General features: G+C 38.8%; 1 protein-coding gene across 3 annotated transcripts in view; it reads right to left on the bottom strand.

Annotated features, from left to right (window-relative positions):
- USP46 (ubiquitin specific peptidase 46) overlaps positions 1–23,395 on the bottom strand; it is a 54,524-nt gene that overhangs the window by 20,578 nt on the left and 10,551 nt on the right. For 2 of the 3 annotated variants that reach the window (XM_011362651.2, XM_023532115.1), the window contains exons 2-4: positions 13,779–13,859; positions 11,026–11,239; positions 9,388–9,617 (exon numbers count right to left, since the gene is read on the bottom strand). In XM_011362651.2, the coding sequence (XP_011360953.2) occupies positions 9,388–9,617; positions 11,026–11,239; positions 13,779–13,859 (525 nt within the window). Of the gene's footprint in view, positions 1–9,387; positions 9,618–11,025; positions 11,240–13,778; positions 13,860–21,024; positions 21,055–23,395 lie in introns of those variants that run through there. The other variant, XM_023532114.1, reaches the window with a different exon arrangement.

Genomic DNA, 23,395 nt, shown 5'->3' with positions numbered 1-23,395 from the left:
TGAGAACTCCCTGTACTTAACATTATAAATACTTTATTTTTATTTATTTATTGTCTGTTTTCCTCTTACTAAAATGACTATTCAAAAGACTGGAATCAGTAATGACTAAGATCCTGCCATTCCAACTCTCCTGCATAAAACTATAAACTTAGATAAACTATGAACTAAAAGCAGCTACCTTTTGTTTGTGGAGGGTGAACACAAACAGGCAGATGGGGGGACCACGTTTGGGGGTGAAGAATTGCACAGAACGAGTTCATGATTTCACAGCCTTTAGCTGGGGATCTGGGGAAGGGGGGATGCCATCTTTCCGGTCTAGGAGCCAGAAAACTGAATCTGGGAAACCATGTCCACTGGAAAGAAGGGAAAGAGAAGATATCCCCAGCTCTCCCTACCCACGCATGGAAGCTTGGCTAGAGACAAAAGGCCTGACTCAAGATTCTAGCTGTTGCCTAAGCAACAAGTTTGTAGTTTGAGTCCAATCAAAATAACTGCTTGTTAAAACTAAAGAAACTTAATACTCATTGAAGAAAAATAACGGAACCCAGAGTCTCCCGAACTTAACACTGTTGACGTCCTAGATATGATCTGAATTTACAAATTATGAAGAAACAGGGAAATAGTAGACATTTTTCAAATAAAACAACTGAGACTATTCCTGGGATGACTCAAATGTTGGAATTAGCAAATAAGGATTTTAAAGATGCTATCATAACTATCTTCAGTAAAGTGAAATATAATCACAATGAACCAAAAAATAAGAAATCTCAGCAGAGAAAGAGAAACTATATATACACACACATCTCTCTACCATCTCTCTACCACCTATCTACCATCTCTCTATCTACCTAACTACCTATGGAAATTCCAGAACTGAAAAATTACTACACTGGATGGACTTAACATCAAACTGGGGATGACGGAGGAAAGAGCAAGTGGCCTTGAAGAGAGATTAGTGGAAATTATCCAATGATAATAAAGAAAAGATTAAAATAAAAGTTAATAGCTACTCAGAGACCTGTTAAATAATATTATATAAATAATTACAGTCCCAGAAGTGGAGGAGAGAGAATAGAGTAGAAAAACTGTTTGAAAAATAATAGCTGAATAGTTCCTAAATTTGGTGAAAGATATACATTAATAGATTTCAAGATACTCAACAAACACTGAGAAGGATAAATACAATAAAAACCAGCCAAGGCACATTATAGTCAAAACTGTTGAAATCTAAAGGTAAAAAGCAAAAACATCTAGAGAAAAATGATGTATGACTCAGTTGGAAACTGACCTCCCATCAGAAATTATGGAGGCCAGGAGACAGTGGATCACCTTTAATGAGATAAAAGAAAAAACTACCAATGTAGAACTCTTATATCTCAAAAATACATCCTTCAGGAATGAGGCAAAACAAAGAGAATTCATTATTAACAGAACTGCATTACAAGAAATGTTAAAGGAAGTTCTTCAAGCCAAAGTGAAATGATACCAGATATAAATCCAGATCTTCAAGAAAGACTGAAGAGCATCAAGAATGGTAATTATAATATTGTTCTGTGGGGTTTATAATGTATGTAAATGTACTATATATTACAGCTACAGCACAAAGAACAAGGTGGGGTGGTAGAAGTAATATGCACCTAGATAGTTACAAGCTTTCTATGTTTTATGTGAAATAGTAATATTATTAAGTGCACTATGAAAAGTATAGATTATATATTGTAATCTCTAGAGCAACCACTAAAAAACAACATATGTATTCAAATAATATATTTTTTAAAAGAACAGAGATGGAGGAACAGAGAAACAAAAAACAGAGTTGAATAAGTGGAAAACAAGTAATAAAACGGAAGTCCCAAACTCGACAATATCAATAATTATATTAAACATTAATAGAATAAACATTTCAAGTAAAAGACAAAAACTGCAGAATGGATGGTTTTAAAAAGCAAGACTACCTATATGCTGTCCACGAAACTAAACTTTAAATACAAAGACACAGATAAGTTGAAAATAAATGGATGGAAAAGATACACTATGTGATGAGTCAATATAAGTATGTAGTGGGCTATCCCGATATCAGATAAAATAGATTTTAGACAAAATTATAATAAAAAATATTTCCTAATAATTGTGTCAATTTACTAGAAAAACAAAAAAAATATAAAAGCCCTTCATAGCAGCCTCAAAAATACATAAAGCTGGAACACCATTAACCAATAAAAAGGAACAAAATATATGTTACAACACATATGAATTCCAAAAATGTTACGTAAGTAAAAGAAATGAAACACAAAAGAGCACACACTGCATGATCCTATTTATATGAATGTCCAGAAAAGGCAAATATCTAAAGACAGAAAGTAGCTTAGTGGTGGCCTGGGACTTGCAACAGAGATTAACTGCCAGGTACAACAGATCTTATTGGTGTGATGGAAATGTTTTAAAACTGGACTATAATGATAGTTTTGCACGGCTCAGTAAATTTTAAAAATGTCACTGAATGCATAAATTATATGGTATATAAATTATACCTTTAAAAAGTTTTTAAAAGTAAAAAAATACATGAAGCAAAAATTGACAGAATTAGAGGGAGAAGACAATTCCTCGATCGTAGTAAGATATTTTAACACCCCTTTCTCAGCAACTGACAGAAAAACTAGGTGGGGGGGGGGGGGTCAAGAAAAACATAGAAGATCTGAATAATTCTATCAACCACCATGACCTACTGATGATTATAAGATATGGTACCCAATAACTGCAAAATATACATTCTTTTCAACTCAGTGGTTCTCAGTAAGGGAAACTTAGCCTTCCAGGGCACATTTGGCAATGTCTGGAGATACTTTCATCATCACATCTTGGGAGATGCTACTGGCATCTTGCAGGTAGAAGATAGAGATGCTGTCAAACAACCTATAATGCACAGGGCAGCACCCCACAACAAAGAATTATCTGATTCTAAATGTTAATAGCTCCAATGTTGAGAGATGCTGTTTTCAAGTACATTAACCAGGACAGGCCATGTGTTCATACAAATATATTCCCTAGCTACAACAGAATTAAATTCTAAATCAATAGCATTAAAATATATGGGAAAATCCCAAGTATTTAAAAATTAAACAACATACTTCTAAATAATGCATGAGTCAAAGAAAAAAAAATCACAAGAGAAAATTAGAAAATATTTGAACTAAGGACAACACATACCAAAATTTGTAGGATGCAGTTAAGGTAGTGCTTAAGGGAAAATTTATAGCTTTGCATGTGTATATACGATAGAGCAGGGACTATCTTATCTGTTTATTCTAATTGCTATATCCCTAGGACCTAAACTTTCAGCATTCAGTAGGTATCCAATAAATATTTGGTAAATGAATGAATAAACAACAGAATAAAAGACTGAACAAGCAGAAAGTTATCTAAATGCCAACAGAGGCATCTGGGTGACAAAATTATGATTTTCTTTTTATACATTCCTGCGTCAGTTTTTAAAATAATCCACGAGTATTATGTTTTTTAATTAGTAAAACTTTTCAAAAATCTAAATGGCCCTTCTCTGGGGTGGGGGTGGGGGAGGATTATAGCCAACCATACATAATCTAAATAGCTAGGATCAGGTTTTACTAAAGCTCTCTTAACTTGAAGGGGGCAAAAACAAAGAAACATTGCCTCGTGTTAGATGCAAATCTTTTTCTCTGCTTAGTTGTTTCAAGGAGAGAGTGAAAAGGCACAAACGTAGTTAACTAACTGAATAAAGTTACTGCAACTATCTCAATTCCCAATTTAATATGTATGCCCACGAATGCAAACTGCTTCCAGAAAGAGTGTGAGAAAGCACTGCTCAGGTGGGTCGACCATCCTGGGGATAACAAACATGGCATTAAATCCTTCCATTTGGACTTTTTCTCTCTCCCTACCCCACAATGACTTAGTCAAAAGCAATGAGTGATGGAGCAAAAAAATTTTTCCTTTCTCTCCAGAATGCTGCCAAAAAATAAAACCATTTTCTTCCCACACACAAGAATCTCATTCTGGTCTAAGTGAAAATACAGCTTGTCTCCAAGGAAACATATATAACAAGAAGACTCCAATACTCTCAGCAAATATAGGCTACATCTTGGTCTCTTTTCTTCTCCCCCAATTCTGGGCATGGGGCTTCCTGAAAACTCTAGTTTAAAGAAGGGTAGAAGAGACCCTACTTGCTCTTCTTCTTAAAGTAATAATTACAAATCAATTAACAGAACAAATTAATTTATAAGGCATACATATAAATCATAAGCTTTGCTAAGTTCCTGAGTCGTTAAAATCATATTCAAATGTGCTTCTAAATCCAGAGACTCCTTTCCTGGGCTGAGTAGAAAAGGTAACCAGGCAGCAGCTCCATGCTATTCAGCTAGCCAGGAACTGAAAATGTGCTGGTTTAGAGCTATGCCAAAATGGTGAGGTTAGGACAAGTGGCCACTACGGCCGCCTCAATCCCAGGGCTTGAGAATCTCAGCTCAGTGAGCAGTCACACCTAGCCACACTCCCCATCCCCACTCCTCTTCTGAGAAGAGCTCAGAAGCTCTACTAAATCAACTTTAACCTCTGCAAACAAAGCAAGAAGAAGCTGTACCATTGATACGCAATAAAGCAGTTCTCTAGACAAACTTGGGCTCCAGTAACAGATAGAAATGTGTCTTAAAGCTACTGAAGCACTGAAAACCACTAATTTGCAGAGCAAAAATTCAGTTTAATTGGAAAGAGAGAAAATGAACAACAACAGAATTAAGCTCCAATTGGCTCTGCAAATCTTATGAAACAAGCAAAAAACCAAGAGAGCACTGAAGCTACACTGTAAAATCCCCACGCCTCAATTCTGAAGGCTATCTGAGAAAGTTAGCACTGAATTACTCCTTAAAATAGTCTCTCCAAGTCTACTGCAGAATGAAACTATCTCCATAAATTATTCCCTCCTCCCCTCCCTCCCGCCGTTGACATTTGCACTGCAATCATAAGCAACATTTACAAAGGGGGAGACCCAGAAATAAAAATTATTGTTTTTGAAAGCACAAAGGCTGGCACAAAGAATTCCACAATGGAGGAACTAGCAGCTGGGCAGCTACAATGGCCAGGCTCCCCCAGAGGCTAAGGTGCTGCTCAGGGTCTGGTGCAACTTAATTCCACAAATGTGGGTCTTGGCAAGTCTGGCTGAAGCACCATCTAAAGGCTGCCTGCAGAGGGCACTGCCAAAGGGGGTCGGAGCGCCTCATTCTGAGTAAGAAAACTAACGCTAAGTATTCTTTTACACAAGTCCTCAATGTTTTAGAGTAACGACAACAACAAAGCCTGCAGGTTAGGTATTTTCTTAGAAAGTAGAGGGCTTTCTAACAATTAGAGCTTTCTAAAAATGGAATGCATCTCCTCAGGAGATTGAGTTGCCTGTCTCTGGACAAGGTCCAGCAGATGCTCGTGACCAACTGGCTACGACATCATAGAAGGGACTTGGGCATGGGTAAAGAAAGGATTAGATGACTCCGAGGATCCTCTTCAGTTAAAGGATCTAAGAAAATGGAACTGATTAACCAAGTAACTCCAGGGGGAGAGGGGAAACGGTCTTGCCTCAAATCATATAGTATTCATTTCAGGGAGAATAAATGTAGCTTTTTCAGATTGTCCCATCTTCCAGAAAGACATACGCACACACTCACATTCACTTCCACAAACCAAGAATAAATGGTTGGAATACCATTATCACACATTCTACAGTACCATCCAAAATTTTTGGAGAAATTTTTGGGCTTAGGCTTCTCATCTATGGCAACCCTACATGAAATAACAGGCTAGGTAATGGTTTTTTCAATACAAATATTTGAGATATATTATTTGCATTTGTTGAGATCTACTGACCTGTTCACAGACAAAAAAAGACTACAAAAATGACTTAGCCTCTCATCTGAGCCTTCTTGAAAATCCACACAGCACTGCAAGATGGATTTAGTAACATGTCTACTTCAAAGATAACCAAAAGGTTTAAACCAGCTCTTAGCTGGTTTACAAATGTATAAACGCAATGCCCCATTGTTCTGGTTCCTGTATCATAGCTTGGAGAACTCTGTACTTGTCAGCATTTTGCAATCGTAATTACACAACTAATTATTCATTTTCTTATTAATGTTTGTCCTCCATGCTGACAGTTTCAAAAAGGCACAGTTCTCACCGCATCCTCAGTGCCTGCACCTCTACACAGCAGATGGGGAAGGGAACATATTTGTTGAAAAAAAGAATATTCACCTACACAGTCACTATATTACCCAAAATGAAGACATCTGAGAGTAGGGGGCAGAGAAAGGATGTGGAGAAATGAGAATGTTCACATACTGGGTATGTAAATTGGTGCTACCACTTTGGGAATTTGATATTTTCTGGTAAGTTTAATGATCAGCACACCGTATGACCTAATAAATCCACATGTGTACATATCGTAGAGAAACTGGATTTGTGTACATTAGATTATAGGTATTAGAATGTTCACAGCAACATTGTCCATAGTTGTCCCAAACTGGTAACAACCAAACATCCAGCAACAGTAAAATGGACTAGTGAATTGTGACATATTCATGCAATGGAATACTATATGGTAATGAAAATGAATGAACTAAAGCGTCATGCAACCACACAAATTAGTTTTACAAGAAATATTGAGGTGGGGGGACACAAAAGAGTACATATTGTATGATTCCATTCATATAAAAATCAAAAACTATATGTTTGAGGGAAGCAAAGACAGGTGGTGAGTTCCACCGAACATTCAAAGAACAGATAAATCAAAACTTATACAAACTCTTCCAAAGAAAAGAAATTGGAGGCCACTGCTATACTTTTGGCAAGAAAATAACATGAAGGGGGGCAAGAAAAAAAAGCATAAAATCCAGGAGGACATTACTACAGTAGTTTAGTTGAGACTGCCAGTCAAGAGCCAATGGTGGCCTCATCTGTGGTGGAACAGCGGAGGGAACGAGGGAAGGAGAGGATTAAAGAGAGATACAACAGATGGGACCTGATGACAGAATAGATATGAAAGGTAAAGTGAAGACAGTGCCAGGAATACTCCCTTATTAAAAGACAGAAAGAAAAAAAGACTAGCAATTATAATATTTACAAAAGAGCTCTAATTTTCATGTTTAAAAAGTGCATAAAGTTATTCAAAAAATAAATTATTAAAAAAACTACAATGGACTAAAACACATGAAATGTTAAAACTCATGAGTTTATCACAAAACAATAACACAAAAGAAGAGATAAAGTAGTCTAAAGCTTTTAACATTGTTGGGAAAGTGGTAAAAAATGAACTAAGTCAAAGATACACATTGTCATCTCTGGAGTAAACTCTAAAAGAATTTAAAACTAATAATATAATAGATGCAAAAAACAAAAAAGAAACGTTTCATTGATCCAAAAGAAGGCAAGAGAGAAAAAGAAATATAAAATAGGTGGGATAAATAAAAACATAGAGTAGGATGGTTAAAAAAAAAATACTAGCATTTACTACACATATTAAACACCACCACAGATGTTTCCAGAATGTGGGAAATTATACAGGGCAAATAAACTGCAAGAAAAAAAGCTGGGAGAGGGTAACCTATGGATTAAGACACAGACTGACCAAGTACAATGTGTGGACTACGTTTGAATCCTTATTTAATTAAGCAACTGCTAAAATATATATAAAATAATCAGATAAACTTGAACACTGAGTGAATAATGATTTAAAGGAATTATTTCTAGATGTGATAATGGTACTGTACTTATGTTTTTTAAAAGATTTCTTATCTTTTAGAGATATACAACAAAGTAATGAAGAAATTACAAAAGAAGTGATATGTTATCTGAGATTTGCTTAAAAACAGACAAGTTCGGTGAGCAAAGGAGAGGGTGTAGAACAAGAGATGAACAAGATGGGTCAATGTGTTAACAGTAACTGATCCCAAGTAACACACATGGGATTTATTATACTATTCTCTCTACTTTGCATTCATTTGAATTGTACTGAAATAAAAAATACAAAGGGACAGCAGGAGGAAGGGAGGAAGGAAAGATCTCTAGGTAAATAAGTATGTGTATAAAATGTTTTGGCAGGATACATTTCAAAATGTCCAAGCGGTTATCTCTGAGCTAATGTGAACATCATTTTTAGAAAATGTTACAAATTTATCATCTCTGGGTGAGGAGATTACTGGTAACTTCTAGTCTCTTCTTGCTTAGCCATATTTTCTAATTGTTTCTACAATGAACAAATCAGAATGTCGATTCCAAATTGTTTAAAAGGACAGAAGAAAGACTGTCAAAAAACAAAGAGCCTCCCACTTAAGTCCACATTTCTTAACCATTTCTAGGTCACAGCCCCTTAACAAGATCTGATGAAAGACACTGTTTTTTTCCCTCAGAAAAATGCACAATCCTACAGAATTTTTCTCATATTGGCAAGAAACTCTGAGAATCCTAATGAACCTACAGACTTTCTATGTTTTTAGTAGTTATATGTAATAATAGCTGACATTTATTGCACACTTTGTATGTGCCATGCTTGGTTCTAAGTGTTTTACAAGTGTTAACTCATTTAATCCCCCCAGCTACCCTCTGAGACAGGCACTCTCATCATCTCGAATTTATAGATGATGAGAATGGGGCAGGGAGGCTGAATCATCTGCACAGGGTCCATAGAGGAGTGGCTAAGCCAGCATACAAACTCAGCAGCCTGGCTCCAGAGCTGGGCTTTTAACTACCACATTATGCGGCCGTGCAGAGAGTTAAATCAAATATAGTAAGCAAACATAACATCCTGAATCATGCTCTGGAGATCATGTCTTCAAATTAACTAACACTAAGTGCCTACCATGTGCCAGACTCATCCAACCACATAAGCTCACCCGGCCCACCACAGTGATGTAAGGGACTCGCCCAAACGCCCAAATTGCTGCTATGGGATCAGGAATCAAGGCTGTCTTCTAACATCAAGTTCACCATATCACACAAATGATTTCTTTAAATTACGTAAATGGTCTGTTCTAAGTCGCACATGACCTCTTCATGACCAAAATCTTTTCAAGATAACTGGTAGGGATCCAGTTCAATAGTTCAATTTGTGGGCCCTAAAATTTGCCCAGGATGCAAAGCAATTCAGTTTTTGAGATGTGTCCTCATCACCCTATTTTAGCCAGCTGAGACATCCTGGATGGAGATATGCTTCCAAAAGTTTCACCTGAGGTTCATATATACATAAACAGAATTATCTGCACATAATGAAGACAACTGCTGGGTGCTATAAAAGCACACTGTGCTCACACACAACATGGCCTGTACAAATATGCACAAGCAAATTACACTGAGAGCCCTACTAATGCTTACAGTTTCACAGTTCAAGCATCGAGTTTCATTGGTGAGCGTTCCCTGAAAAATCTCATGGACCCAGGTGAGTTCTGGTTTATTATTTTCTGCAGGTTCGTTCATGTTGCCATTTTTTAATTTCCCATTTTGTTTCTCCTGTTTCTTCTCTTCCTGCAGGATGTCCGCAATAGTATTTAGCAAATAATTTAAAAATTCGTGAGCATCCTGCTGCATGTAGTTATCAAAGAGATCTGGAAAGGAGAAGGTCATTATTTCAATCTCTGGTTCTCGAAACACAAACAAAAATGCTGTTTTACATATGCCACACTTCAATTTTCATAGTCAAAGAATGGACAGGTATGGAATATATTCAACTCTATTCTGCAACTTCAGTGGATAAGTGTGAAAAGAATCTTTGTTTGTTTCGATTTTTTTACCGCCCAACAAGAACTTCCCTAGTCATTAATAAAAAGCTAGCAAACTTTTTTTGTTCTACAAAAAAAGGGCAGAAATTACTTGATAAGTTCTCTGATAAAATATCAATATTTAATATGATGTGACCACCAATGATCAATTATTCATTTTGTAATTTATCCAAAGCAACTGGGGTCTCTTCCCAAAGATCATATTAAACGCTGGCCCAGCCTGGAAGCAGCTTAAATGAAACGGGTAAGTAAGGGAGACAAGGGATAGATGTGAGAATGTATCTATCTGATAGTGCTCTGAAACCAAATACGAATGTTCCCAGAAGCTTATTGCTGTTCTCTGTCATAAGGACAAACCATTTAGAGATAAATGCAGCTGTGAAACTTCATTATTAATCACGTTCACAATGAGACTTGGGAGTGCTCTGCTTCCTTCTCAGATTATTTTTATTCTGGTATACATAAACTACAACAACTTTAAAAGACAGCAATCAAATTAAATGAAGCTTTATAAAACAAACATCTAATTAACTGCGCAACTCTGTTAGAGTAAGGCTGAAATTGAGGATAAACACAAGTTGCCATATCAAATATTTCTAAAGTTATAAAAATTACCATTGTAAAACTTCTGGAATAACCTAGTCTCTACCACCACTCCCTCCACCCCCCGCCACTCCAAAGAGAAGTTAGAAAAAGCAGGGAAAAAAAATCAGCTGACAGCAAGACATTTTTATTATGTAAAGGTATCAATTTAATATCTTTCAATTATCTTAGGTAAGTAAAACCAGAGATATTATTTTTAAAACAGTAGAGGCTCTGATTGGACAATATGCATTTACTTTAATCACTTATGACAAGATTATAAGACAATGCTATTTTATTTAATTATTGCATTAACCTATTTACTCCAATCAGTGTCCTGGCTCAGAAGGCTGCCTTGGGCAATTTTTCCTCTTATAATGATCCTACCCAGAAAAAAACTCCTTTCCAAATGTGGAGCAAATGAAAAGACCATTCCAAAATGAGATGACAAATCTGAATTTTTTTAAGCACATTTTTTATCCAGTTTTATGTATACTGGGTGGGAAAGGAGAAATTTCTTAAAAAAATTACATTTGAGCAGTTGACCATACTATTTTCCCCTTTAAAAAAAGGGATTCATTTTGAGGTACACAGTACTGTTTGGCTTTCCTTATTTCAGGTCTTTAAGTACATTAATCTCCACACTACTCACCATTCTCTTTCCTCAGCCTTGAAATGAACTTCTTTGGTGGGATCACGCCGACCTTCTTCTTCTGCGTGGCAATGCTGTGGAAAAGGTCTGCCAGGCAGGTCAACAAGTTTTCCTTCTTTTTTTGCTGGGCCTTGTATGCCAGCACATTCTCACGGAACGGTCGGCAGAAATACAAGGCCTGAAGCACGGAGTTACAGTAGCATGTGTTCCCAAACTGCCAAAGGACAACAGGGATGGTTCGAATCATGCTCTGGGACATGCCACCTCTGCAACGGGTGGGGAAAGGGAGAAGGCCACCCTCCATGAACTGGCCTGGACTTCCCTGTGCCACAGTCCTGCTCGCCATGTCGGAAAACTAGTAAACCGCTCTAAACGCTAGCAACTAGCTGATCAACAGGGAAATGTACACAAGTTTACATAAGCCTGGTGCCTCTCTAACCCATTAGTGTCTCTAAAATAAAAATAAGCACTCTGCCTGGATTAAAAAAAAAAAAAATCTAATGAGAACTGACGCTTAAAAAAGAAAGAGAAGGGAAAAAATGACATAATATGGAGACCCAGAAAAGCAGCTGGCCAAATAAAATATACCACATTGTAACACATCAAAACTCCTATGAAGGAAAAATGAAAATTCAAATCAAAAAGAGATCCAGGAACCAGGAACCACTCACTCAGCCGAAACAGCCTTAACTGGGGACTTTAGTTTTTCTCTACCCTCCGGCTTCAGAACACATTTCCCTGCTCACTCCAGAGCAAGGGAGGCAAAAAGGCGCTTCTTCCAGTCGCCCCATCAGCTTCCTCACTCGTAACTCCTAAGTTACCCTCGATTTCGTTTCTGCCAAGATGGCAACAGACCACCACCCAGTTCCTGGTCTCCCACAATCAGATCAGGGCCCACACAGCAAGATTTGACACCTCTCAAAACCCACAGATACCCAGATGATTAAAAAGGGAAAAAGTCATCATCTCACTGGTTTTTACTGACGGTAAAACCAAGTCTGTAGAAGAACACAGCTGAAACTGTTTTCAAATTTTTTCCGACACAGTAAAATGAAAAAGAAAAAAAAAATCTAAGTAAATAATAAGATTAACATCATAGATCACAAAATGCTATGTGAGATTTAAAGTAGTACATGAACATCTTCTCAGGATTGGTTGTTGGCTTGGGTGTCGTTTACCCAGACAGATGCTGCGCCATACTTAACAAGCCATTTCAGCAAATGCTAAGATAAAACATCTCCAATTTTTACATATTTTGATCTACTTGAACATGCTTATGTAATAGGAGGCAAACCTCTTTTTAGAGAGAAGCTGGAACTTTCATGAATTAACATTCAAAGCAAACATAAATAAATCCATTAATAATTTAGATTTCACAATGCTTCCACAAACCAGGAAGTGGCCTTAATTCTTTCCACCCCCCATAGTCTGCATTTATGTTTTCTGTAGCCAGGGCACAATTCTCGCAACTTGAATAATGATCTTCATAGCACTTAAGCAGAGGTCTGTGCACAATGGCTAAAAAAATCTAATAAAACTGGAAGTCAGTATTTTGTTAACACAATGCCCCATATTCCAGTACTTTAGGCTTCCTTTGTCCACTCTTTTTTCTTTTACTCAGTGCCCTGCCTTTATCCAGATACCCTGCAGTGCACTTGGTCCTGATCCAGTGGACGACTCCTGGGAAAGAAAAGGAACTAAGATTCACTGAGTGTCCACAATATAACCTTAACCCCATGTCAAGGTCTTCAAAAGGAGCTCTGATTGATCTTTCCTTATAACCCCCGAGGTAGAAACCATTATGATCTCCATTTTACAGATGGGGAAAAGGAGGCTCAGAGAGATCAGATGGCTTGCCCAAGATCACACGGCTAGTAAAGAGCATAGGCAGAACTCATATTTAGGTCTGCATTACTTCGAAGAAAATATTCTTTCCATTATATCACAGGTGGCATTCACTCGCAGAGAATATTTCCAGCTTGCCCAGTGAAAATTACTACCTATCACACCTAGGCACCAACAGACTTTGCTCAGGGCAGTTGTTCCAGAAAATGAGGTATTTATGAGTTAACACTTGATATCACTTAAAACCACCCTGGAGAGAAAGGGTCGGGTGAGGAAGAAAGCTCATGAGGGTGGTGGGTGAAACTGCCTTACTAAAAATCAACTTATCAAGGAAGCAGAGCCTGGTAAGTCTGGCAATATACAAGGGAGACTGTGCTGAGCACAGGTAAAATGAGGCCAAGGAATTTTGAGACAAACTGGTCCCAGTTTTCCCCCCACACCCTGCCCCTGCTTCCGGTACCACCATCAAGTTATATTGTTAAACAGTTACTGGTGACAAGCTGGTAACACTTTTAAAACTCTGGCTGTACCCATGCATATTGAAACAAAGACTGCAAGAAGTTCATTTAGAAGATAAGGGGAGAACATATACAAGCAGATTTGGTTACAAAAGCAAATAAAATCCCTGAAAGTTACATGTGCAAAGGAAATCCGCCCCCCCCCCCCAACACCACCAAAGACGGGGGAAATAAGAATCAGATCTAATAATGCAGTAATTAAACTTTTTCTGAGACAACTCATACTTTCAAAACCTGGACTAAATTTCTCCCTTGCCAACATTTGCCACTTCTAGCAACTAAAGAGCATGAACAATTATCTAAAAATTGGTAATGATGAAAATGGCAGAGGAGTTACTTCAAGTACTCTAAAACACATCTGATTAAAAAAATAGATTTTTAAATACTTACGTTGACCAATCCAAAGTAGTGCTCATTGATTGGAAACTGCTCTGGACCAATGTCTTTTTCCAGAGCAGAGGCATTGGTGCCCTGAAAGAGAAAAATAATAAAAGCTCTTTTGCATGTAAAATAGAAAAGAAAAATGATACTTGAGGGAAACCACTTGAGGTAAGCATGTCCTCTGGTCCCCCATTGTTTGCTAATACTCATGCTGAAAGAAAAGATGTCACAAGTAAACCAGACGTAAATCTTCTCACCAACTTAATCATCCCCATCCCCTCAAACATGTTCTACCTGGTTTCAATTATCTTCTACTGGGAAAGGAGGTGTGAGATAGGCAAATGAGCAACCTATAATTAAGAGCTTCTGAATAAAACACTGTAAGCTCAGATAGCAGTAGCAGCTTTTATAATATTTGGTGGTGTATAGAATCATAGCATCACTTTCAAAGCTAATTTGTTCATTTTGGTAAAGATTTGTCACATACCCACTATGTGACAGACACTATTTTAGTCAGACTCTGACAATAGAAGAGTGAACAAAACAGTGATTTAACACACACAAACATAATCTCAAAAGGGTTAAGAATCGGTCCAGGGACTAGTCAGTAAGCAGCAAGAGCTAGGACTTGTACCCAGGAGGCAGACTTGGGTACCCACGATCTTAACCAAAGGCTATGCAGAGCAATCACATCACACAAAACTATGTACTGAGCTCCACTAAGGGCCCAGTGATCACCGGCAACAGCACACTGTCATTCCTCTCAAGGGCCTGGATAAGTCTTGCAGGGATGAGGAAGGTGAGTGGTTTGGGGGTGGGCAGAATCAGGCTCCCCATGTATGTTCTCAGGCTATCACAGAGGACCCACAGCTCACAGAAGCACAAAGATGTGGGAGACGGGTATTTAAAAAAAATAGACTTATGTTTTATAAAAACTCAATCTGCTGCTGCTACTTATTTTGATTTTGAACTCATAGTTAGCATCTCCTATCACAGGAAGAAATGGCCAAAAACTGGGCTGAGAACCAGTCAAAATGGTCATGTCAATAAACAATATTAAATGCAAAATAACCCAATTTTAAACAAAGATAACCACAGCAGAAATAGCATATTCTATGTCCTTATCATAATATTGTCTGTTTTCACTTGTTTTCTAGGTCCACATACTGTTCTACCAATCTAAATTCCTTTACCCTCCTCTGAGACTTTGATTTCAGTGGTCATCTGTGTGTACAGAAGTTTCACTACCTTTTCGCACGTGTGTGTGTGTGTGTGTGTGTGTGTGTGTGTGTGTTTCACTGTCTTCACAATAATGTGACCCCATATACAAGGCTGAATTTAAAATAATACTTATATTACAGCAGGATTTTATGATACAGACAAAAATCACTAAAATTTTCAATAAAACTATATCTCAAACATAAATCAATGTAAATAATGCACATTAAATACACCCATAGTCATTTTTGAAACATTCAAATAAATGGCTTAAAGCCCAGACATAATGTCAGATATAAAAGTATCGCACATGGACACATCTCATTAAATCTTTATGAGGTAGCCATATATTCAAGTTAATACATGATTTTTGCTATTTAGGAATTCTTGGGTTGAGTCTGATTTTTTTCTACCTGTCTTACTATTTTCTCTCTGGAGAGGGAGCGGGAGGGTGATGACTCATACCAAGGACAGTAACCCAGAGGGCAGTATTTAAGAGAAACTCTCTGTCAAAACAGCTGCCCTTCCATGGCCTCTGCACTGCACAAAGCCCTTTCTTTCTCTCCTTCTTGGCTGACCACCACTCACAGAAGACACCTTTACATCTCATCTCCTGCCAGAATCCTGGGTGGTTTCGATACTCGTGTGGAGTCTTCCCACGCCCTGCTCTCGGCAACCTGATGTCTCAACTGTCTTCGTTCCATTCCACTTCAGCTATCCACTCTGGTGACACCGAGATCTGGTGATCTACCCAGACTCAGCCCTGCCACTGACTCCCTAGAGCATCTAATCACAGCTATATTTACGTCTCACTAGAACATCTTATTCCTCTACTTTCTTACTCAGCTTGGAGTCCATGGATCTTGACCTCAATTGTTCTTATAAGCACCCATTACCCTGTCCTTTGGTCACATCACCTGGCCAAAGAACCGACCCAGTAAGAACTAAATTATCCACCTTCTCTGAACATACACCCAGACAGATGTTCAATGCTGGGGGGAAAGTCACACAACTAAGTTCAATGGATTCACTGGAATTCACCAAGTTCAAGTGGCCCCCAACATGTCCCACTTCTAACAATGGTTCTCTGGTGCACTCCACAACGACTATTTCCAACTTTCCCCGGGCTCCTTGAAACTTCAGCAATCCCTTTGCCCTTCTCACTGGCTTGCCACTCAACAGAAAAAAAAAAAAAAAAATTAAATCAGCAGAAAGAAATTCCTCAATTTCTCACTCCCGAACCTTCAAACTTATGTATCTCCCCTGTTAACGACGGAGATTTCTCTCTTGTCCAAGTCCAATCTCTCTTCCACTATTAAATCTTTCTCATCAGAATTTAACATGCTTAAGTGTCTCCCCTATTAAAAATACATGCATACTCTCCTACACATCTCTCCCAGTTACTACCCTCTTTCGCGACTCCCCTCATAGCTAAACTTCTTTAAATGACTGTCTACTGTGAATCATTTACAAATGAATCAGATGATTTCTAAGATTTATTTCAAATAATCCAGTAGTGAAGTGGGGAGAAGTGGGGGGGTAGGGATAAAATTGTGTTGTTGAAGCTGAATTGTAGGTTATGTGGGACTCAACACACTACTCTGTTTATACTTTTCCATCATGCATACAGGCAGAGTAATGGTCCCCCGAAGATGTCCACATCCTAATCCCCAGAACTTGTGAACACATTACTTTACCTGGCAAAGGGAAATTGAGGTTGTAGATGGACTTCATTTGCTAATGAGTTGACCTTAAAATAGGAAGATTGTCTCAGATTATCAATGTAATCACAAGCATCCTTAAAAGTGGGGACAGAAGCAGAACAAAGATCAGAGTGATGCAACATGTGAAGGACTCAACTTTGCTAGCTTTGATGATGGAGGAAGGGGCCAGGAGCCAAGGAACACAGGCAGCCTCTAGAAGCTTCAAAGGCAAGAAAACAGAGTCTCCAGGAAGAAGACAGCCTTGCATCCCCTCATTTTAGCTCAGGGATATCCATTTCAGATTTCTGACCTCCAGAAGAGAATAAGATTATAAATTTGTATGATTTAAGCCACTGAGTAATTGGTTACAGCAGCAGTAGGAAACCAATACGTTTGAAGTTTTCATATTATTCTTAAAGACTTGTCTCTACTTCACCTCCAGAATGCTTCTCAAAACAGACCCTTCTGGATTCTGCCCCATCCCTGATGGGCTCCAAACATTGCCGTCTCCAGGGGGCACTTTTAGGTGCTAGTTTTCTTTGAGCACTAAGACCCTCCCCTCCTCTACATGCCTCTCTGTAGGGTCCAGGCAATAACCATTCACACGGCTTCAATCAATGGCCACATGCCAACCATTTCCAACTCTTTATCTTCATCCCAGAAACCTCACTTCTTCGGCTCATTCAGACTAGATGAATATTGACACTCCTACTTGTTTGTCTCACAGGCCACCAAAATCAACCTACCCCAAACCAGAGCTCGCACTTCTCCTTCCCCGCAAGTCCAATCCTTTTCTGGTGTTTCCTCATTTAGTAAATGGCAATGCCACCCAGAGGTTCCTGGCTAGAAACCTCTCGGTCATGCCTGTCATGCCCCTCTGCACTCTGCACCCATCCATCAAAGTGTCCTACTGATTCACTCTGTTTAAATCTCAAGTCTACTTACTTCTCTTTAATCTCCCACCACCAGCAAGGCCAGGCCACCAGCATCTCTCATCTGAATTACGATAGCCTCCTAAGTGGCCTAAACATCCACCTTACCTACCTCTAACTTCAATGTCAATACAGTAGTAAAAGTACTCTTTTTAAATACAAATCTACTGTAAAATCCTCCAGTGACTTCCGCTGCCGGCAAAAAAGTCTTCTCTTGCCACACATTGGCTCATACACTTGGCTTGTCGCAATGGCCTGTTCTTCAAACAACTCAAGTTTCCTTCCACTCATTACCTGAAGGCTCTTCCTTGCCTCCTCACCTGCCTGGTAACTATCATCCTTCTCAGGGAATTCTTCACTGACCACTCCTAGATTCGAATAGTCCCTGTGACAGAATAATGACCCTGGAACCTAAGAATATGTTACCTTGCATGAAAAAAGGGACTTTGCAGATATGTTTAATTTAAGGATCTTGAGATGAGATTATCCTGCATTATCGGGGGGGGTGGGGGGAGGAGGCAGCAAGCAGTGTAATCATAAGGGTCCTCATGAGAGAGAGAGAGGCAAGAGATACCATGAAGGAAGCACAGTCTGGAGAGAGAAATATAAAGATGCTATAATGTTAGCCTTGAAGACGGAAGAAGAGGCCATGAGCCAAAGAACGCAGGCAGCCTCTAGGAACTGGAAAGGTCAAGGAAACACATTCCCTTCCAGACCCACTAGAAGGGGTGCAATCCTGATGATACCTCTATTTTAAGACTTGTGATCTCTAGAGCACTAAGAAAATAAATTTGTGTCATTTTAAACTAGAGTTTGTGATAATTTTTTACAGCTGCCATAGGAAACTAACACACTGCCCCCTTACATAAAACCTCCACTCCCCACTTGTAGTATCTTGTATGTCTCCCTTATGGTATTTATTCCAATTGTTACTTATGTAATTATTAACATCCATCCTATCCCCAAAACTACATACCTCAAGGAAGTAAAGACTGGATCTGACATGTCTGACCTGTACTCTCAGTGACTAGCACATAGTAGGCCCATGATACCTGATGGCTGGATGAATGGATGGGAATGGTTAGGGCTGCCTGGGTAGCCTCCACATGTATGATAATTTGGACACAGATGTGTGAGCTCTCCTTATTTACTGGTTCAGTAAGGCCTAGGTGGTACCCTCTACCACTGCCCCATTCTCCCCTTCCCTTCTGTAAACACATGCTCTAGGAACCGCTTCCAATGGATAAAGAATGCCACTGATACTGACATTTGGAACCAAACTCTTGCTTCACATGCTAGTACTTTCCACTGGTAACATGAATTTTTGTGCACCTTTAACAGATTTGGGGGTTCAACATGTTAAATGTACATCTCTACATGATAAAAAGACATGGGCATGATGGGGAATATTTTGTGAGATGATGATGACAACAATTATTACTGCTTAAAGATCAATTAGGCAGATTCAATCAAAATTTTAAATGAGCATATTCTTCATCTCTGCAATGCTACTTTAAACAATGTATTCTACCTATAAACTCACAGTCAAAAAAAAAAAAAAGATAGAGACTGTAACAAAGACCCAAATAATATAAGCATGGCTTAAACAAGATAAAAACTTATTTCTCTCTGTTATGTAAATGTTCACGAGGAAGCAGCGCAGGTCTGACTTGGTGGCTCTGCAGTATTGGGGACTTGGACTCCTTTTACCCTGTTGCTCGGTCACCCTCAAGAGTCAGCTTCTATCCATGGAAGTAAGATGGCCACGCCAGCCCCAACCACCAAATGACTTCGGCCAGGAAGCAGCAGACAAGCAGGAAGACACTGCTCCTCCCCTTATGCCCCTGCCTGTACCTATCACTTCCACTCACGATTTTGTTGGCCACAATCTAATCTAGTCACATGGCCACACCTAGCTGCAAAGGAGCTTGGCAAACATGGTCTTCACCTGAATAGCCACAACCAGATAAAATTAGAAACAAAAAAGATATTGAGGGAATAACTGGCAGTCAATGTCACAGATGGTCCTCACAACAAGGTCTATAACAGAAAAAAGTTAGAACTGGTTAAATAGTTACAGTAATCCACAGGATGGAATGCCATGTATCTATATAAAAAGAGTAAAACTGCTCTATAGCTACGGCTATGAAAATTTGTCCAAGAAACAGTGACAAGTAAAAACATGTCAGCAAGTAACAGTGTGTACAGGATGACACTGGAAAGGTCCTTCATTCCATCTTCATTCCATCTGCTCGGGGCTCAGGGCACACAGCAGACCAGGCATGCTCGACATCTACATTTTCATGGAAATCCCTTAACAACACTTGAGAAATCATGAGCACTAGTCCCAGTGTCTACAAGTGGGACTGGGAGATGAGGGGGTCCACCAAGGGACTTTTCATTTTCTCTTCTCAACTGTTTGAATTTTTCACTATGAGCACATAGTACTTTTGTCATGAAAAACTTGAGAAAAAGTCAGCAAACTAATATCCTGTGGACCAGTTATCTAAGGCCCACAGCACACACCTTAGAGCTATACGGGCCATTTTTTTTGCTCCTCTGTGAATCTGCCTTTGATTTCAGTCATTTCCCCTTCTGTCCTTAGTTTTCTGGCTGAGAGGTCCGGTTGCTGATATTAAGCCTACTTACTGCTCAGGGTGGCAGAGAGCATCAAGCAAAACTGGGAATGTTATTAGCACTACATAAACTGTAAAATGCATTACAAATCCAAAAGCCTGCACGTCTACCGCTAGAAACCAGCACAGAGGCACAAAAGGCAAATGGGAGGTACTGAAAATAATTGTTATATGACCAGATGCTGGGGAAAAAAAACTTATTTATGGCAGTAAATCACAGGGTCTGGAGGTATAAGAAATACAGAGTTCTTATTTCCATCAGTAAAAAATCTGGTAACCTTTGAAAAACAATGCACTGCACTTTATCAAAAATAGAATTTGAGCTGGGACGAGTTCCAACAAGGAGACTGTAATGTTGGCTCTTCAAAGCACTCTGAAAGCAATTCTGTGACTGCAGAGGGGTGCTACAAAAACACACAACAAACAGCCACCAGAGCCACTCGGGAAGGATGAATCATAAATACATGAGGTGGGTATAGAAAGGCATTTCTTTTTAGAGCAATTTTAAAAGCAATTTATGAGAAAAACATGTCAGAATTTTTCCCTTGGGGGCAAAAAAAGGAGATAAATTCTTGCTCAGAGAGAGGATATAATCAGAACAATGGCACTGCAAGGTCTATAAAAACCAACGAAAACACTGTCATAAAATGGGGAGCCCGAATCCAAAACGCATAGACAGGGAAGGGTCTTTGGAGATCAGCTAGACATTTCAGAGATGAAAAAAAAACCAAGGCTCAGAGAAGTAAACCTACTTCCCCAAGCTCACCCCAAGGCAGTCCATTCTTCCGTGTCCTAGGATAGGCAGCCTCCCTCTCAAGTCTGTATGAAGTAGACACAAGAAAGGTAAAAAAAAAAAAAAAAAAAAAGTAAAGATTTCAAAGTACACAGAGAATAAGCCACAAATTATGAACTATGAATTAAAATATATGTCTAGAGAGGTGAATATTGTTGCTAAAACCACATTTTTAGGTCTCTATTCCAAAGCTATTTTACTTATTAAGTATGTTTTTGGAGTACAAAAGTACAAAAAGGACTAGTTTCCAAAAGGACTGGTATTCTCAGACTTCTGGTGACAAAAGGTCATTCTGATAGTCTTACAGAGAAAGTGAAGCAAAAATTAACTGATGTAGCCCAAGATCTCAGGATGAGTCAGGAGCCACTTGCCAGAATTCAAGGATGGTTAAGGAGGAATTATGGGCACTGGTTCCCCCGAAATAATTAGTAATAATAATAGATAACATATAAATGGCACTTACTGTATTCAGTCACTGCTCTAAGACTTGATGTATATTTTACTCATGTTCATCTTCAGAATAACTCTATGAGGTGAATGCCATTATTGTCTCCATGTAAAGATAAGAAAACTGGGACACAGAAGGGGCAAATACTTTACTCAAGTTCACACAGTTAATAACTAGTGGAACTGGGTTTGAACTCATACCATCTGCCTCCAGAGTGTGTGCTCCCAACCACTATACCATACTGACTCTCACAGAAGCAGAGTACCCTCAAAACCACAGAACTGCAGAACTGAAGAACTGACGAAATCAAAGAGGGTCACAATTGTTCAAGTGAACACATCCCTCTGAGGCACCCTTCAAAATATTCTAGAATAAGGAACACACATATCCTTTTCTGTAAAATCGACACAGAATATTGCAACCTGTTTAAAGGAAATGTAAAACTGAGCTTGGAAGTCAAGAGAAACACATGATGTTGTCAGGGGAAAATGGATTTTTCCAAAATCATTTGAAGAACTGTGAATCTTTGCCTAGCCAAACAGAAAAAAACATGAAGTTTAAAAAAGCAGAAAGAGAAAACAACATCGAAAAGTAGAAGTGAGTTTTAAGGAGTAAACCATTTTACATCTAATAATGGAATAATGTGCAATCTTACTGCCCTAACTTCTAAATTTTGGGATAGATAGTAACTATAATAAAAACAATGGCACAGAGAGAAAAAGAACCTATCAGAAGTATTCAGAACACAGTGTAGGGATATAGTAATATAGCTTATTATCTTATTATCTTAGGATATATCTTATTATCTTATTATCTTAGGATTATTGGGGAAGGGGAGAATTGGCATGAATTATATATCAGGAAAAAAATGCCATTATTTTTTAATCAAAAGCAAAATATCGGTTGTGCTTCTAAAAGACAGAAATACAGACTGCAATTCTGAGTCTTGTGGCTCAGAACTAGTGCAGCTAGTTCTCTGGCCCCTCAGAGCAGTCTCCCTCTTCCCCCTTCTCCTCCTCTGGCTCTCTCCTCCTCATCCTTTGGGTTCAGTGTCTCGTCCCTAAAGTTACTGTCCATGACTTTTCCTTCACAGAATCCTGTAGGAGGTTTCACAGCACTTATCGCAATTTGTAATAACATAATTATTTGTGATTATTTAACATCTGTCTTCCACTGAACCACAGGTTGGCAAATGACCATGGGTAAAATATGGCCCACCGTTTTTTGCAAATAAAGATTTACTGAAACATAGCCACGATCACTTAGTTATTTTAGCTACTTTCACAATACAATAGCAGGAGTAGTTCCAACAGAAACATCATGGCCCACAAAGCCTAAAATATTTACCATCCAGACAATTACTAAAAAGCTTGCCAACCCCTACACTAGGGCAGAAGCTCCATGAGGATAGAGATTCCATCTGATTGGTTTGCCAGGACCTCACAGCACATATATAAAAGGCACTTAATAATTTTGCTGATTGAATAAACTTGGGAAACAGGAAGGGTAAGTAGTAGGTGCCACTCATTCAAGAGAACTTCATGTCTATATATTCATTTAATCTTGTCCACTAACCCAAGGCCAATTACACTTATTATCTCCATTCTACTCATGAAGCAATGGAGGGAACCTGCCCAAGCTCATTCAGTCCATAATGGCAGAGCCAGGACTCAAACCCAGGCCATTCTATTCCAGAGCCTGAGCTCCTGACCACAAGTTAAGGAAGATGATCTTTTCTTTCATGTTTTCAGTAATTCCTTAGCTAGAGATGTAGGGACTGGGCAGAGAGCGGAGACTGTTTCTTAGCAAGTCCTCTTCGGACGCTGGCTGGTACACGTTACCTAACCGCGAGGCACGCCATGCTCAGAGTGGCTATGGATGCCCATTCTGCTTAGC

The sequence above is a fragment of the Pteropus vampyrus genome, unplaced genomic scaffold, assembly GCF_000151845.1.
Source record: "Pteropus vampyrus isolate Shadow unplaced genomic scaffold, Pvam_2.0 Scaffold77, whole genome shotgun sequence".
Taxonomy (NCBI): domain Eukaryota; kingdom Metazoa; phylum Chordata; class Mammalia; order Chiroptera; family Pteropodidae; genus Pteropus; species Pteropus vampyrus.
Note: the sequence above shows the minus strand (reverse complement) of the source record. Positions and strands in the feature narration are given on the sequence as shown.